Source organism: Siniperca chuatsi, linkage group LG17, assembly GCF_020085105.1.
Source record: "Siniperca chuatsi isolate FFG_IHB_CAS linkage group LG17, ASM2008510v1, whole genome shotgun sequence".
In the NCBI taxonomy this organism is placed as follows: domain Eukaryota; kingdom Metazoa; phylum Chordata; class Actinopteri; order Centrarchiformes; family Sinipercidae; genus Siniperca; species Siniperca chuatsi.
Window position 1 is genome coordinate 6,243,573 of NC_058058.1, and position 16,016 is coordinate 6,259,588.

General features: G+C 41.4%; 1 protein-coding gene across 15 annotated transcripts in view; it reads right to left on the bottom strand.

The window, feature by feature from the left end:
- Positions 1–16,016, bottom strand: part of macf1a (microtubule actin crosslinking factor 1a) — a 240,425-nt gene that overhangs the window by 143,656 nt on the left and 80,753 nt on the right. Inside the window, exon 1 of one of the 15 annotated variants that reach the window (XM_044171869.1) lies at positions 6,336–6,476. The exons of 13 other annotated variants lie outside the window; for them this stretch is intronic. In XM_044171869.1, coding sequence (XP_044027804.1) covers positions 6,336–6,459 — 124 coding nt within the window. In that variant the 5' untranslated portion in view covers positions 6,460–6,476. Of the gene's footprint in view, positions 1–820; positions 1,213–6,335; positions 6,477–16,016 lie in introns of those variants that run through there. One more of the 15 variants, XM_044171872.1, reaches the window with a different exon arrangement.

Here is a 16,016-nt window from a genome sequence, read left to right on the forward strand (position 1 = left end):
TGTCGAGCTGCAGAAGTAGAAAGGATTTCCAAAGAGGAAATTCGATTTAGGATTTAGTAGGTCAAATATCTCAACTTGATAAAACTCAAGGTCACTCTCAACACTGCATAACACAAACATATACATGCACACACACACGTCTGGTGCCACGTTAAGGAGTTTACATAGAGGGCAAGCATATTTCAACATGCTCTTGCTAAATAGTTTCACCACTGCAACACGCCTTGCTTCCCAAACCTGCCGGGGTAGCTGAGCTAGTTAGCCCAGAGGAAACACCCAGGCTTGGGTCACACACGAGTATATCAGTCAGCCACACTGCGCTAAACACTCATTACTGAGCCTGTGAAGCCTTATCAGGTTCATGTACTCAAGGTGTGGTAATCAGGTCATAAATCCATCATGTGTGATCTTAAACATTATTATTTTTACAAAACCAAAAACTGGAGACATGAAGAGTCGAAGTATGCGAGTGACAGTCACGGATAGGCACTCATTCATCTACAGAGGACAGCATTGTTAGGACACACCCCCTACCATGCTGTCCGAACACAACAACACACACACACACACACACACACACACACAGATGTGTCGCCCTTTGCCCTTTGCCCTGACACCGATAATGATTAATAGAGACCACATTTAGCACATTTAACAGTTGTCATCGATGTGTGCACCAAGAGGAACTGTTCAAATACAGTGAAACACATGCTGACAGGAGCCACTCTGCACACTGACAGTATGTAAACAACAACTGCAAACACTGTACAGCTACTCTATGGACATGTACACACACACACACGTTGGGGGACACACTGACCTGCACAGCACATGAGCGAGTACAGGTGAGCGTTGAGATGGCATTCATTCCTGTAGTCGGGCCACATCGTCCACAGCTCTTGTGTTTTCCTCCTCCTCTAATCAGAGCTTCATTTGAAGCTAACGGTGCATAATCCAAGACAAGAAGTCAGATAATTATAGCAGTAAGACGTCTTTGGCAACAAACTGCCTCTACATGTCCAAATTTGAAAGCTGCAGGGTGAGCCAGCAGGTACTACAAGTTTCTCTACCAGAGTCTCTAGTCTTCTCTTGGTTTAATCTGTGGTTCACCCGTTCCCTCTCTCCTCCGAGTGGTGGCTGCCATGTCAGCCTCTCGTGGCAGGGCTTCTCCCTCCGTCCCTTACACGCTTTCCCCAGTTGCAGTTGCTCTCACACGTGTGTGTCAAAGTCAGCATCAGCTCCTCCCCCTCAGTCCAAAAAGGACAGCCTCCCTCCCTTCCTTCCTGTTTACTCCCTCAACTCAGTTCTACTTCCTCACCAGGCAGTGGCACTCTCTCTCTCTCTCTCTCGCTCTGTTTCCAGGCCACAACAGACGGTCTGTACTCAGTGCAGCTGAAGGTGGCTCTGCAGAGCTGCAGGGATGCCTGGTCTGTTTGTCTTTTCTCTGTTTTTCTTCTACAATTCCTCTCCCTCTCTGCCCAGGTAAGCAAATCACCATGCTGACATAGAATCCAGAGAGACAATTTTAATTTTTTATTGTCTCTTTATTTTGGTTGACTGCCTGCAAAGGACAGCAGATGTTGAGTAAATCCACATTTAGACGCTGTTCTTTTTCTGTTTTTGTCACAGAGCAGAACTGGAGGAAGCATATTGTAGTGCCAAGAAGAAAGAGGCAGTTTATATGTATCCTGCAGAGAGGCTACATATAAGACACATATCTGTTTGGGATGATGAAATCCACTCTTGATTCCTCTTTACATGCCACAAAAACACAAAAGCATCCAAAAATATCTAAGTCTGGCTTGTTCTGGCACATGCAAACATACACTCGTCAAGCTGACAAAAGCCAGATGCAGCAGCTCCTTGATATCTCCATTTCCTTAATTTTCTTGCCTTTACTCCTGCTCCTTTTCTCACGTTTCCTTTCCTTAAGAGGCAAACACGAACTTCCCAGCTTTCTTTTGTAAAAGGGTCAACAGCCCTGAGCCGTTTCTGCTCCTAGCGATGCAAGCTCTGTAGCTTTTTGAAGAAACCAGAGGGAGAGACTGTCACTTGGGCTGAGATGGACCTTGGTCTCAAGTGAGGCTGGGCGGACTTGTGACGTAATTTAATATTGAAAGGAAAGCCAGCCCAAGTCATTCATCTCATTAGTGCATGTATCTTATGTGTGTACAACAGAGATGGGAGATAACGAGGGCGTACATAACTTAGAAGAGTCTTGGTCCTATTTCTGGCTTCAAAACAGACTTGTGCTTTTCAGGCAGACACAATAACAGTCAGCAGTGAATAAGAGGCCTCTAGCAGCCTTTAGCTCACACTGCCTGTCGCTGAACACATCATCCAATCATGGATGAACTCATTTTTATGAAACCTCTCTCTCTCTGCCTTCCCTTCTTCCTTGTTCATCGCTGTCTCTTAAAAATAGCTCTGCTGTCCCAAGCAGCACCAATGCAGTTTTTAATCATTTCTGCTTTGTCATGTTAAAAAAAAAAAAAAACAGGAGTCAAGAATCAACAGTGTGGAAGCAATGAGTCTGCACAGGCTAAAAGCTCGGCTGTGGTCTCTGAGTCAAACAACAGTCCTCAGAAGGTCGTGACCTGTCCAGGAGTCAGGAAGTGAGGACAGACGTCATTTGAGCAAAGGCTGATATGACAGCAGCTCCTGACTCTTAACGCAGGTATACTCTGTATAGTCACAGTACAGACACACACACCTGACCAGGCGAGCCAGTGACTCACACACTCTTACAGTCACAACAAGCTCAGACAAGCTCCTCCTCCTCCTACTCTCCCTCTGTTTCCTCCACCAGCGATGTCACTCCTTTATCTCCATCCCTCTTCTTTTAGGTCCTCTTCCTGTTTTAGGTCCTTTTCTTCTTTGCTCCCTCTTGCCACCAGAGTCTTCCTTTCCTCCGTGCCTTCACCGTGAATCTCTCCTCTTTCCATCTCTAAGGGACCATCCACACTAAAAATACCAGACGGAGCTTACGCTTCTAATACCACGCACCGTGCTTATCCCTCGCTCCCTCCTTCTCCCCCGTTATTACCTCTAATCTCCCTCGCGCTCCCTCTCTGTTGCCCCGTCTTCCGGTGTTCTGGCTTTCTCCTCTTGTGATTAAATTAAAATTAAAAGTGGGAGGGATGTTTCCAAGTGTCCTCCTTTTTCTCTGTTAGCCCATCTTCCCTTCTTTCACTTACCCTTTCTTTTTCTGTTTCTGTCTCAGCCAGCCTGGCTCCCAGGGTTCATTATCCCCCTCCTCCTCTCTGGTGACACTCAAAGGCTGGCAGCAGTTTCCATCCCTCTTTTTTCCCCATTTCATTCTGCCTTTCCTTCCGCTTCTTATCCCATTTTTCCCTCTGAGCTACGAACATTGAATGCTAAATGTTTGCAAAGCAGAGCAAGCTCACTCTAGATCAGCAAATAGCTGACCGGAGGAGACAAAGTTTTTGTGGGAGATTTAAGTTGTTGTCAAAACTCCAGTATTTCATCTTAAATATCCAACATTTCTCGGTCCCTGCTTGGCAGCTAATATGTCCCAATTACACAGTAACCAGCTGTCCAGTTAGCCTAGTTAGCCACAAGACCCCTCATCAGATTAAGATTAGATTCAACCTGCCCCCCTGTGGCAACAAAGAAGAACACCTGAGGGCTTAAATGAAGCCAACAATCTCATAATAGAGAAACTCCTGAAGATCAATACTACATTATATACAAGGTGTTTAGGTCATCAACACAAATGTTGCTTCATGTAAAACTAACCCGAAATGACATAAGACACAAAAGAAAACCCACAACAGAAAACAAAAGCAGGTAAACTCCATAGCTGATGACAGAGCAAATCCAAAGTTCATGTTAATAAATGAAGGTGATTCAGGGTCAGCGTGGTTTTATTACTGACCCACATATAAATAAAGACGGTTGGTGGTCATGACATCAAACCACACCTAACCCCTACTTGCTTTTGTTTCGGTACATTTGTTTGATCAGAGACATCCCGTTGTGTCTCAGTGCTTCATGCAACAAGTGTCTTACAAGGTCCATTGTTTTTAGTTATTTATCATTATAATCAGCAGAACCCTCTGTTCTGTATTTTAATTTAAAACTATTGATTATATTATTGGACAGGTTACACTGTGTTCTAAACTCAGAGAGCTTGGTTAAGTACAAGACTTATCGAAGACGTGTAAACCGCCATGATTTACATGTTGTGTCAACTCAAACCACATCGTGTACATATATAAATCTACACACCCACACACACACTACCATGCTTGGCCTACCACTGTGACAGGCTCTATTTCCTGTGATGAAAAAAAACAAAACAAGTTTGGGACCACAGCATCCCGCAATATGACCACACACACACACATACACATACACACACACATACTGCATCTGTGTCACACATCAGTAGCTCATATAGAACCTAGAGACGACATCAAACAAGCAAATAAACATGAAAGTAAAGTCTGACAGTTGAGTAAAGTCCTGCCTCACGCTGGTTTCAAAATGACTCACATGGGCACGTCCCTAATACCATATACTCATTATGAGACACACACACACACATTTAAACTATTTCTTAAAGTTAAAGAGTTTTAACATAAAATATTTAAGAACACACACCAACACAAACACACTCGTGAAACCCATAGGCACACACAGAGGTACAGCTTCCTGTGAGGCATAATGGGCACAGCACCCTCAACTGACCATGTAAGTGGACAAAATGTAAGACTCCTGTTTTGCATTAGGAAACAGCAGAACTACACAATATACATTTATATTTTTATCATAATTTTGCTAACTGCTACTTCCTGCAGAGGTTCGGTGTTTAAAAGATGGTGAAAGTGTGACAAAGAAGAAGCGGTTTTAGCCATATTTTGGTCATCTTTCAGACACACAGAGGGTGAGTGCACACAAATTATTTGGGGTAAAGTATCACTTTAATATCAGAATAGGGTCATTTGATTATTTCTCAGGTTTTTGACAATTTGGGTTTCTCATTATTCTCCTTGTCTCTTAAGTATGTTTGTCCCCTTGTTTCCTTCTCTAATTTGTTTCAAAGCTTTACTAATTTCTTTACCTCAACATTTTCTGCCTTTTACTGCCCTTTGTCTCTCTTACCATCACTGTTGCATCCCTCTCAGTATTGATCAACCTCATTGATCTGCACTGTTATGTCACGCCAGATATTTGTCCCCTGGTGAATCCAAGCCAATCAATGCATTCAGATAAAATTAAACACGTCCTGAACCAAATGCCTCATCTACCAATGAGGACTTAGTTCATTCGGCTCAGTTTTTCCAGTGTTACTGTAGGAGACGCTGGATTTGAACCAACACTAGGACTAGGTGCTTTACCAACAGCTACTGAGCAAAGGTATAAAAAGTCAGTATAAACATCATGTCAAAATGGTTTAGATACAACAGGCTGTTACATAATGAATATTTGTTTCGGGCTTTAAATGTGTATTAGCACTAAGGCTAAATAACAAAAGCCAACTTGTTGAATTTGTTTAATGCTGCAAAAATGTGGTGTTACATCAGTGTTTACCATTTTAATGTGAATAATTAGACACATGACTAAACTCTGCAGCTTGTTGGCAGCACAGCAGCTCGTTGTTTGGTGTAGAGCGTGTAGTTATAAAAACAAGACATAGATAGCTACGTAAGCAGTCAAAAATGCACAGACTGCAGTCTCCAGGTTGAATTACATGGATGTAACTATATGATTCAACAGTGCATGAAATATAACAGCCTTTCTCAACAAAGAGCCAAATATGGAAGATTCTGCTCCACTGACTCATGCAGTAAAAGCAGATGAGATACAGCAATCAAGTCCTGCAGCACAAAAGCATTAAAAACAGTGTCTCACTGTAACAAGAGATGAAACAGGAGAAACCTATACTCTTTATAGCACAAGCTGATTTTCATTCCACTGAAAAAAATGAGCATGAGGTTCACATGCTGCTGCAAGCTAGGAAAGCTTTAGCATCATGTTAACTACTGTACACACTATTTCAAAAGTCTATTAAAAGCCATGCAGATGCTGAGCTAAATGCTAAAGGCAATGATCTAAATGAAGACACTGACATGCTGACAGTTAAGTGCAGTTGTCCATTACAAAATGACAACACGGAAGGGGTGGAGCCTAAACAGGAAGCACATGGAGCTAAAGTCAAATCTTCCCCGTCTCACTACAAAGAGATAAATTATAGCTGGAACAGTGACAGAGGACATATGAGCAATGTAGAAGAAACAAGAACAAAAATGTTTAGCTTATCCTTCCCTCTCAGCAGCAATGGGACAGAAACATTAAAAGTTACAGTTTACCTTGTTCAAACGCTGTCTGTCGTCGACGACGGCGACAGCAAAACCAAAATCCTGCTGCTGTCAAGAAGTGAAAAGTCACCACCAGGATAGGCGTTATGACTGTAGGGTCTGTTAGAAAGTCCATCTTGACTCACTAACTGTTGCTCTGCTTCCCAAACTCCAAAAAAAAAATGTCAGGTAGCTCCACAAGCTAACAGAAAACGTCACAAAAGTCCAAAGACTAACCAAAAACAAAAGTTACTGCAGCTCCACCAGCTGCAGGCTCTCAGGTTAAGTCCCAAAACTAGCGGTAGCCATAAAAGGAACAATTTAAAAGTAGGTTTCTAAATGTCAGTCAACAGAATCATGAGGATCCGTCTCCTTTCACTTCTTCTGTTTAAACACAAAAAGACAAAAGAAATCTTCCCGTCCTTTCTCCAGCATCTCTCTACTTTCAGCACATAACGACTGCAGCTAATAACTTCTCTAAGTTCTTCTCTCCATTCAGATGCCCTCCCTCTTTCCCCCCATGCCCCTCTCTCTCTCTCTCTCTCTCTCTCTCTCTCTCTCTCTGTCTCAATCTCGCTCGCTCTCTGACACTCTAACAGTGAATCTCTCTCTTCTCTCTCTCTCTCAAGCTCTCTCTCTCTCTCTCTTGCTCAGTGCACCGTTAGAAAACCGGTAAATAAATGAAATGGCCGCCAGACTAAACGGATGGAAAAACCGTGTAAATGAAATGGGACTAAACGGATGGAAGTGTGTGTGTCTTCGTGTGGTTGCCTCACACTCTCTGAAGGAAACCACATGGGAGATACCCACATGCTGGTCTTCCTGTGTGCATGTATTTCTATTTCAGCATGTTATGTCTTTTTACATATTAGTACAGCATAATGCACCAACTTTTTACGTTCTTTGAAAGCATACATGTTGCATTCATATGTGAACTCCTTTTCAGTGTGTACGCATGTTGGCAGCAGTTTGTGGACGGTGTGTGTATTTGTGTGTTAGAGAGGAGTGTGTGTGTTTACCTCTGTTGCTAAGAGTGAGCAATACATCCTGGCTGTGATATTTATGAGCGGCTATCTTTGAATGATGTCTGCTGACTGCGTTGGTGTGTTCAAAAGCTTCAGACAAAGGGGGTGATCAAACCAAGATGATCATAGAGCATGTGTGTGTATGTGTATGTATGTGTGTGTGTGTGTGTGTGTGTGTGTGAGACACATTAGAGACATTACAGCGTGATTCAACATGATTCAAGCTGCAGACTGGAAGGCAGGGGGTCCTAGAGTTATTCTCACCTCGCAGAGAATTAAGTGTCTGTGCATGCGTGTGTGTGTGTGTGTGTGTGTGTGTGTGTGTGTGTGTGGTCAAGTTATCAACTCAGCTCTGAAAAGCCACTGACATTTTAGTCCTAGCAACCTCCAGACAAACAATACACAACCACAATCAATCTGACGACATTTCATTGCTGTCAGGGGAGAAACCTCAGCTCCAAACTTCACCGCCAGTTGTGTTAATTTTAATTCAAGTGCTGCTGCATGCTGAGCCCATTTTCAACCCTAATAAATTCTTTTAAAAACAACATTTGTCATTTTGGAATTGCATGGTTTTCATCGGAGAACAACAATAATTTAATAAGAAAGTAATACTGCAGCATTTGTCACATAGAATTAATAAAGGCCATTCTGGTGTATATATGGAGAGGAAAGTAATGAGGGTCGGTCTTATTAGTCATTTTCTAATCACCATAATTACCATATAACATGAGGTAATGGAGATGTGATTGTGAAACCAGCTGTTTATCCACTGAGGCATACTGAGGTTGTATTAGTGATTTCCCATTGCAACAGAACAACATTACCCAGAGTCCTTCCTGACCTAAAATTACCTCTACATCTGATAAAGAGCCAACTTGGACTCGAAACATTGTACTTTTTTTAAATGTGATAAAGTTGTTAAAAAATTCAAAGGGAGCATTCTACAGTGTTTTTGGGAAGCAGAGAGCAGAACTACATTAGTTCTTTATGTCCTAAAATCAGTAACTGCTTAAACTAAAAACAAAAAAAAATGATTTTATTTGAGCAGTGTGTGTATTGATAAAAAAAGAGGAGAAAGAGGAGAGTGAGTCAATAAGGAAGCAATAAAAGCATAAAAAGAGAAAAAAAAATTTATAATCTGAATGAAAAACTGTGACGGATAAAGAGGGAACGAAGAAAGAGAATAAAAAGCGAGAAGAGGCTAAAGAGGAAATTGAGCAACCACGTGTCTCTTGTTGTAAAGAGTGTGATGCTGCCACTGTGGGGCAGAAGAGACCAACATGTGTGTGTTGGGCTGCGTGAGTTAACACTCAAACCACTGACAGCAAGACATTTAGCACCCTAAAACCACCAATCTCTGACAGCAGCAACATCTTTTAGAAGCTACATCTTCTTTCTTTAATAACTGTTTTCTGATTTCTAATAAGTTTTCAATGAGTTTATAACTTTCTGGTTTCAGTTATATCTGTATTTCCTTCATAACAAAAATATTTCTAGAGTGTTTCACATCATTATCAAGTGTTTCATCACCCCTGAACACACAATACTCCTCTTTTGAGCTCACATTTTCAAATGTCACCTCGACATACTATACAACCACACACACATTACAGTCAACTCAGATAACCTGCACTGAATTCCTCAGAATTTAAGATATTTTGCTTTTTCTTTACACACTCAAACACACAAATAATTCACATGTAAAAGGACATTTAGTCAGTATATTTCTTCCTCCCACATTCACAGACCCTCACATGGTACACTGGCTTAATTAAACGCTGCCGTTGTGTGTGTAGGTGCCTCTGTGCATGTGTATATGTCAGCTTTCAGGGTCAAGAGGTCAGGGGTCCAATCTCGTACACCTGTGCATCCTCGCTCATAGCTCCTCTGGCAAGCCTCCTCCTCCTCCTCCTCCTCCTCCTCCTCTTCCTCCTCTCTCCTCGAGATGAGATGGAATTGAGACATCCTTCAAGATGAGATTGATTTCAGGGTCACGGACAGGAGGACGGAGGAGAGTTGAGACAAGCAGAGGAGCACAAAATAGAGAAATGAGAAGATACTACAGATGCAACCAAGATGTAACAAAGCCTGGGGATGATGTCAGACTACAGTATAAGCTCGACACAAGAGGGAGGAAAGAGAAGAAGAAAGATGGAGGGACAAGAAAAAAAAAAGATGAAAAAGAGAGCATGGGAATCATCAAGGGAGAAGGGGAGAGGGTGTTATTGTAAGGCTTGGTGTTGTATTGGCTGTTTGCGTTGGGAAATGAATGACCCTTTTCATTCAGATATCAGAGAGAGAAATCTCACACTCACACACCAAGAAAGAGAGAATGATAAAGACACACACACACACACACACACACACACACACACACACACACACACACACACAGCCTTTTGTGACTGATGTGTTGTGTAGTCTCAGCACTGTCTCTGCTTTCACTATATTAGCATAATATAATTCATCCCATGCTTACCATCAAAGTACAGACATTTAGCCTCACTGACCAGAGGAGGAAATTAAATTATTTTGCATATGTCTTGTCTAGATGATGCTTCTATTAGCTTGCATTTATCTCTCTTGCGTGTTTAATGCAGCAGCGTGTCATGTCTCCCCGTCTCTCCCTCCCCCAGTACAGCACAATTCTCCCAGTCAGCATCCTTCACAAAGATAGCCAGGATGCCGGCAAGGTCACCCTGTCACACAAAGAAGTACGCAAACACACACACACACAGAAATATACTGTACTTTTTGTGCACAGAACTGCTGCCCTGTGCCTTTGCATGATATTACTGTAACACATAAATTTCTCTCCTCAGACTCAGAGCAATGAGTGCAGGCAGAGCCAGAAAACTGTATCAGCATATGGATATACACAGCAGGCTGACCACAGAAAAGAACAATGTTTACACAAGCTGCTGTGTAGTACAGTATTGAACTGGCCGCAATATGTTGTTTTTTTAAAAACAATTTTTTCTTCTAAACGATATAAAAGGATGTCTAGCACCTGTCTCTGACCCTTATGAGGGACATGAGGCGCGCTGATGGTGGCGGGAACCTTTTTTTTTGATACTATTAACCTCTGTGTCCATACTGCACATATTTATAAACCTTTTCAAATTAGGGCTGTGTATCAATCTTAACAGGTTAAAAGAAAACTGTCAAGTACTGAAAGCTGGTACTGAATGCTTGGTCAGATTCTTAGTTTAGTTTACTTTTACTTCTCTGACGAGATATTTCCTGATTTAAATCATAATTTTGCTGATTTTAGTGTTTTGTTCAGGCAATAGCTCATATTGGCTACTTTGTGCTGAGACAAAATTAAACACTGATTCTTATTTTGTTTAACAGAAAAAAGGGTTTGGTATTGGCACTGAAACTCAGGTGTCGTGCCCATACCCAAACCTATTTAACATGAGACGTTACGCAGAATTCCTGCTGTGTAAGGAACATGCCAACTGCAGGAGGAGTCAGGAAAAAATATGTTGATGGAAGGCAGAAGGATGAGGAAAAGGATGGTCACAGAGTGATGAATCCTCTAACCTTGGACTTTTGTCTATGTAGCTACAACAAAAATTTTGACTTTCCATCTCCTCCTCTCTCCATCCCTGCAGTTCCTCTGACCAAGCCCCATCTGCCAGACTGAACTCAATCACCTCTGCATTTAATACTAGCTTCTACCTGTGCAAGCCTCTTCTAATAACTGTAACTATCAATCTTTTTTGCATCATAACAAAGAAACTGACAAAGCTGTGATAGATTTGTGTTGAGAATAAGGTATCAGATAAAATAATATAAAATATTCTTCTTAACAAACCTAATGCCTCAGGAATCGTTGTTTCCTGCCATTATGAAATTACCATACATGATATTACAGTGTTAGTCTTCTGAACAGATACAGTCCTGGTTCTGAATCGGGTAGTGAGATGAGTTGCTGTAATGCTGTAACGCAGTGCTTTTGTATGTGAATAAAACAGCTATTCTGAGACTCCAGTGACCACGCAGCTGCATGTGGTGTGTGACCGTGACACATCACCACCGCCTGCTAGCCTCCCACACTGTTTCCCGGCAGCTGCGTGACCTCTGACCTCTCCATTGGTGAAATGCAGCAGAAACACTTCCTGTCTGGAAAATGAACCGGCCGCCAGCGTCCTGACCTGCCTTCCTGTGGCTGAACCATTTAGACAAGGTTTCAGACATAACACTACACGTACAGGGAAGAAGGTGGATGTAGATGAGAGGGAGCAAATACTTGTACATGTTTTGATCAAATATTTCCATCAGCAGTACGCTCAGTACAGTGAAGCACCTGGCTGTCTAGTGCTCATCCATTGAACTACACACTGTGAAATGTTTTATGGGATCTTGAAACAGAGTGATGGAGTTGTAATTCTGTTTGCAGTAAAATGATAAATAGTTGATATATAGTCTGCAGGGAAAGTTGGAGCCACTTTGAAATGCATCCAAACTTTGAGACTAACTCAGAGACACACAGCTCCCCTGCATTCTGCCGTTAGGGGGCAGACTGGGTCCAGTTACAGAGAAGCAAATTCAGTTCGCCTCCAGTGTTGCAGCATTGATTTTTAAACAGCTTTAAACTCCCAAAGAAGGTTTCGTCTCACACTTGGATCCAGGTCCAGTACTCTTTTATTCATTTATTTTTCTCTGGACTATTATGTTAAGTAACCATTCAGGAGGAAGACAACATAGGGGAAATATGGTCAAATAATTCCCAGCAGGGAAACTTAAACAACCCAAACTGTTGTTTAATGTTCAGTACAAGATGAGCACAGTTAGTAAAACATTTACACACACACACAGTTTATCTCTATCTAGACGAATGGATTTGGCATCGCTGGGTCAAACACGCATAAGCAATCAACCTCAGACTGTTAGTTATTCAGGCATAGCTAATCACACAGCGAGGAGTTGGACATCATGATGACTGGACCTGATCGAGGCTTCACTGACAATCCAGTTAGCTGAACAGGAGAAATTACATCAGACAACTATGGGTCTTTTAAATTAAAACATTTATAAAAAGGGTTTTAAAAACAAAGAAAGAAAAGAAAGATGTATTCCATTGCCAATAAGCAGACTATTGATATATATTTACACATCTACAGTATATCTGTCTCCCTCTCTATCTAGCCTTCCTTCTATCTACCTATATATACACATATATGACTCTATGCTATGAGCTGTCCAATAAAAAAGGTACAACATGACAAACTAAACAATAAAAAAAAAGAAATGTTATTATATATATTTCAAATATATATCATGTTTTTGTTAAAAAGTTAAGCTGTTCCCCAGCATGTTGGCAATAGATAGCCAGTGGTAAGTGGGTAACTTCTTTATCTAGTTTGGCAGACAACACCATGTCCACTCTGCTACCTACTGTGGTCTCTTTCAGTGCGGGATGAACACATCAAAGGCTTCCAGTGCTGTTACTGCTGACAGTTAAGTAAGTTATGTTTTGACGGGAGAACTAAGCGGATCGCTACACCCGTTCCAGAGAGCAGACAGGAACGGAGCCAGGAGTCATCAGACAGACAGGGACACAGACAGACCGCGATGCCCCGAAACACAGGGGTGCCAGCAAATGACTTAGGAGATGTCAGTGCAAGTGATGAAAAGTGGGAAGTTGACCCATCTGGAGACAGACTTGAGGTCAGCTTAGAGCTAAAGTTTCCCAGCCACTGCTTCAACTAGTAGCTCAAGAAGAGATAACATTTATCTTGTAAAAGCTTCCTTCCTCAACAGCTCTACTGTAATCTGTGTTACAGTTAAACACAGGTACACTTTGTGAAAACCAGTCACATTTACATTCCTTCTCACTCAGCAAACAGAGATTTAATAACACAAAAGCATGCAACACTATTTTCTAGTTAGCCGTGTTTCAGGAAATTAAAGTGGGTGAGAGAAATGAGAGATATGAGGAAAAACTCTTCAGGCTAGTACATTTAAACTTTGGGAGTCAAACTGGGACACAGGCCCTGATGCGGAGTCCAAAAATGTCAAGAGAGCAACTGTTTCTGGAAGCCTGAATTGCTCCATAGCAAAATTAAATTACTTGGCTGAGAAAACAGGAAAAGTTTCTGAGCCTACACACCCAAGAATACAGAATGTGTATTCTGTGAAACACACACACAGCAGTGGCAAAGCTTTTGTTTTCAGGAAACAAAGCCCAATTACCCCTGTCCTTTCTCTCACCCTGCATAATAAAAAGAAAAGAACAGAGACTTGAACAGTTAACTTCTATGCTCTATTCCCTCAGGGCCACACTGACACACACCAAAGATTATTTTAGCAGATGACATTTGATATCAAGAAGATGTCTGCCGTATAATATAAGCTATAACAGCAAAAAATAGCCGTAACTACCCACAAATGCTTTGGGTGCTACATGTGTAAAAGGAGTAAACAGTAACTTTAATGAAGAAAAACATTCTTATTCATAAAAAAATGTGAGTGAGCAAAAAAAAAAAAAAAACAATAGTAGCCCTGCATGAAAAACACAGACCCCTTATTCATTTAAATGGACCACTCTGCCTCCAGCAAAAAGGTTAAACCTGGCTCAACTCTGGCCAAAATGCAACATCATCATCACCTGGCAAGGCGCTGCATTGCATGTATTTCTTTTGTTTACCTCACGATTGTCTTGATGGAAAAAAAAAAAATAGATTGCTGCTGTGATAACTTTCCGAAGCTATAAAATCTTTCCTCACAGTATTATAAACCGCTGTGAAGGGTTTTGGCAATAAACCACCAGTACCTGAAGCAAAAGGCCCCCACCAACGCAGACCCTTGCATTCTTTTAAAGCAGGGCTGTTTTTGGTCCGAACACCCACTAAACTATCTTATCATACAAGATGAAATTATTCTCAAGTTCATAATTAATGAAATAATGATTATCAGAAAGAAAGACATATAGACTGGCAAAGAACACAATTTGACCTTGTTTTATTCAATGACATTTATTAAATTCAAATGTTTTTTGATCTCCTTCACTTTGGTTAAGGAAAGAATTAAGTCATGTGACTAATACTTCTTAAGGTAAGGTTAGGAGCAATATCGCCTCCATGGTTAAAGGAAACAAACACTGACGGTTGATGGGACACGGAACGCAAACCGCAAAGTCACTGGCTTTCCATACATCCACCCCAACCACCACCATGTTGTAGATGTTCTGGTTTGGACATAAAATATACATTGTCATAGCTAATTTCTTACATGATGGACGATGGAGTTTGTTTTTGTTTTTAATGCAGCACACAGAGGCTGGCTAGAAGCAGGAAGCCAACATGACCTCTGTGACCTGACTCTGCTGCTCCCTCATTCTCAGCCATCAGGCTCAGGAGCAGCATGAAAACAGTGATGTTGACCTCTAGAGCATTAACTGCTCAGTCAGAGCCCTCCTCAGGGTAAAGAGCAAGGATCATGTTGGTGTGTGTGCGTGTGTGTGTTGACACCAGTGTGAGCAACTCACCTAGGTAATCTTATCACACAGTTTGTAGACACACTTTTCAAGTAGTCACCCTGAAATCGCTGCTTAACTTTGGTCCTTCATATGTATGGAAAAAAAACAACAAACACACACACAAATGCTTCCCTTCAGAGAAACTGGAAGGAGTAAGGAGGAAGAAGGGTGTAAGAGCTGTCACACAGGATGGCACAGAAAAGCCCTGCATGGATGGACGGTGGGAAAGGAGGGAGGGGACAGTCTTAGAAAGAGGGAAGGAGAAAGAGCGATAGATTTATGACCCCGTGAGAAAAGAGAAGCTTCATCCAACTCTTTTGGTTTTAGGGCCTTAGTTAATCACAGGTTAATGAGCAGGAGAGGGAAGGACACAGAGAGCTAGAGAAAGAGAATGGGATAGAAACAAAAAAAGGCTGGAGGATAAATGAGTGGAAAGAAGAAAAATGGTATTTTAATTTAGATAAATTGACAAGCAACCAGAAAATGCTAAGAGAAAAAAAAAGGAGTCTTTATCTCGTGAATGCATGGCATAAAGAGGGTGAGATAAGGACAGATAAAAGATCAAAGTCCAAGAGAAACAAAAACATGAGATAAATAGGAGACAGACTGAAGAGTGAAAGTGATAGAAAGAGGAATAATAAAATTGTGAGAAAACAGGAGAGTAGATATCAGAGTAGAGTGGTAGTAAGGAGTGACAAGGGAAACAAAAATAAAGAAGATGTGAAAAAAGAGAAGTGAACCCAGAATTTCCAATGTGGCTCTGTTCGATCACTTCCACAACTTAAAAATGTTCTTCCCTCCTGGTTTCTTGATTTAATCAAAACAAGACTAAGAGTTTAAAGCCACGCTACAGTAATGTCAGCATGCTAACATGCTCCCATTGACATGCTGATTTTAAGCAGGTATAATGTTTACCACGTTCACCATCTTAGTTTTAGGGTGTTAGCATGCTAACATTTTCGAATTAGCACTAAACAAAAAGTACAGCTGAGGCTGATCTGAATAGAATTAGTTTTGGAGGCATTTGGCCATAAACCAAAATACTGGGCAATTAAAAATTTGATCTGATGATGGTGCCAGAGGAAATGTTAGGGGGGTTCACCTAAGTCAGTAGTCTTCATCCTCTAGGGACCATGAATGTCTATCCAATAGTTGTTGAGATTTCAATCTTGACCAAAG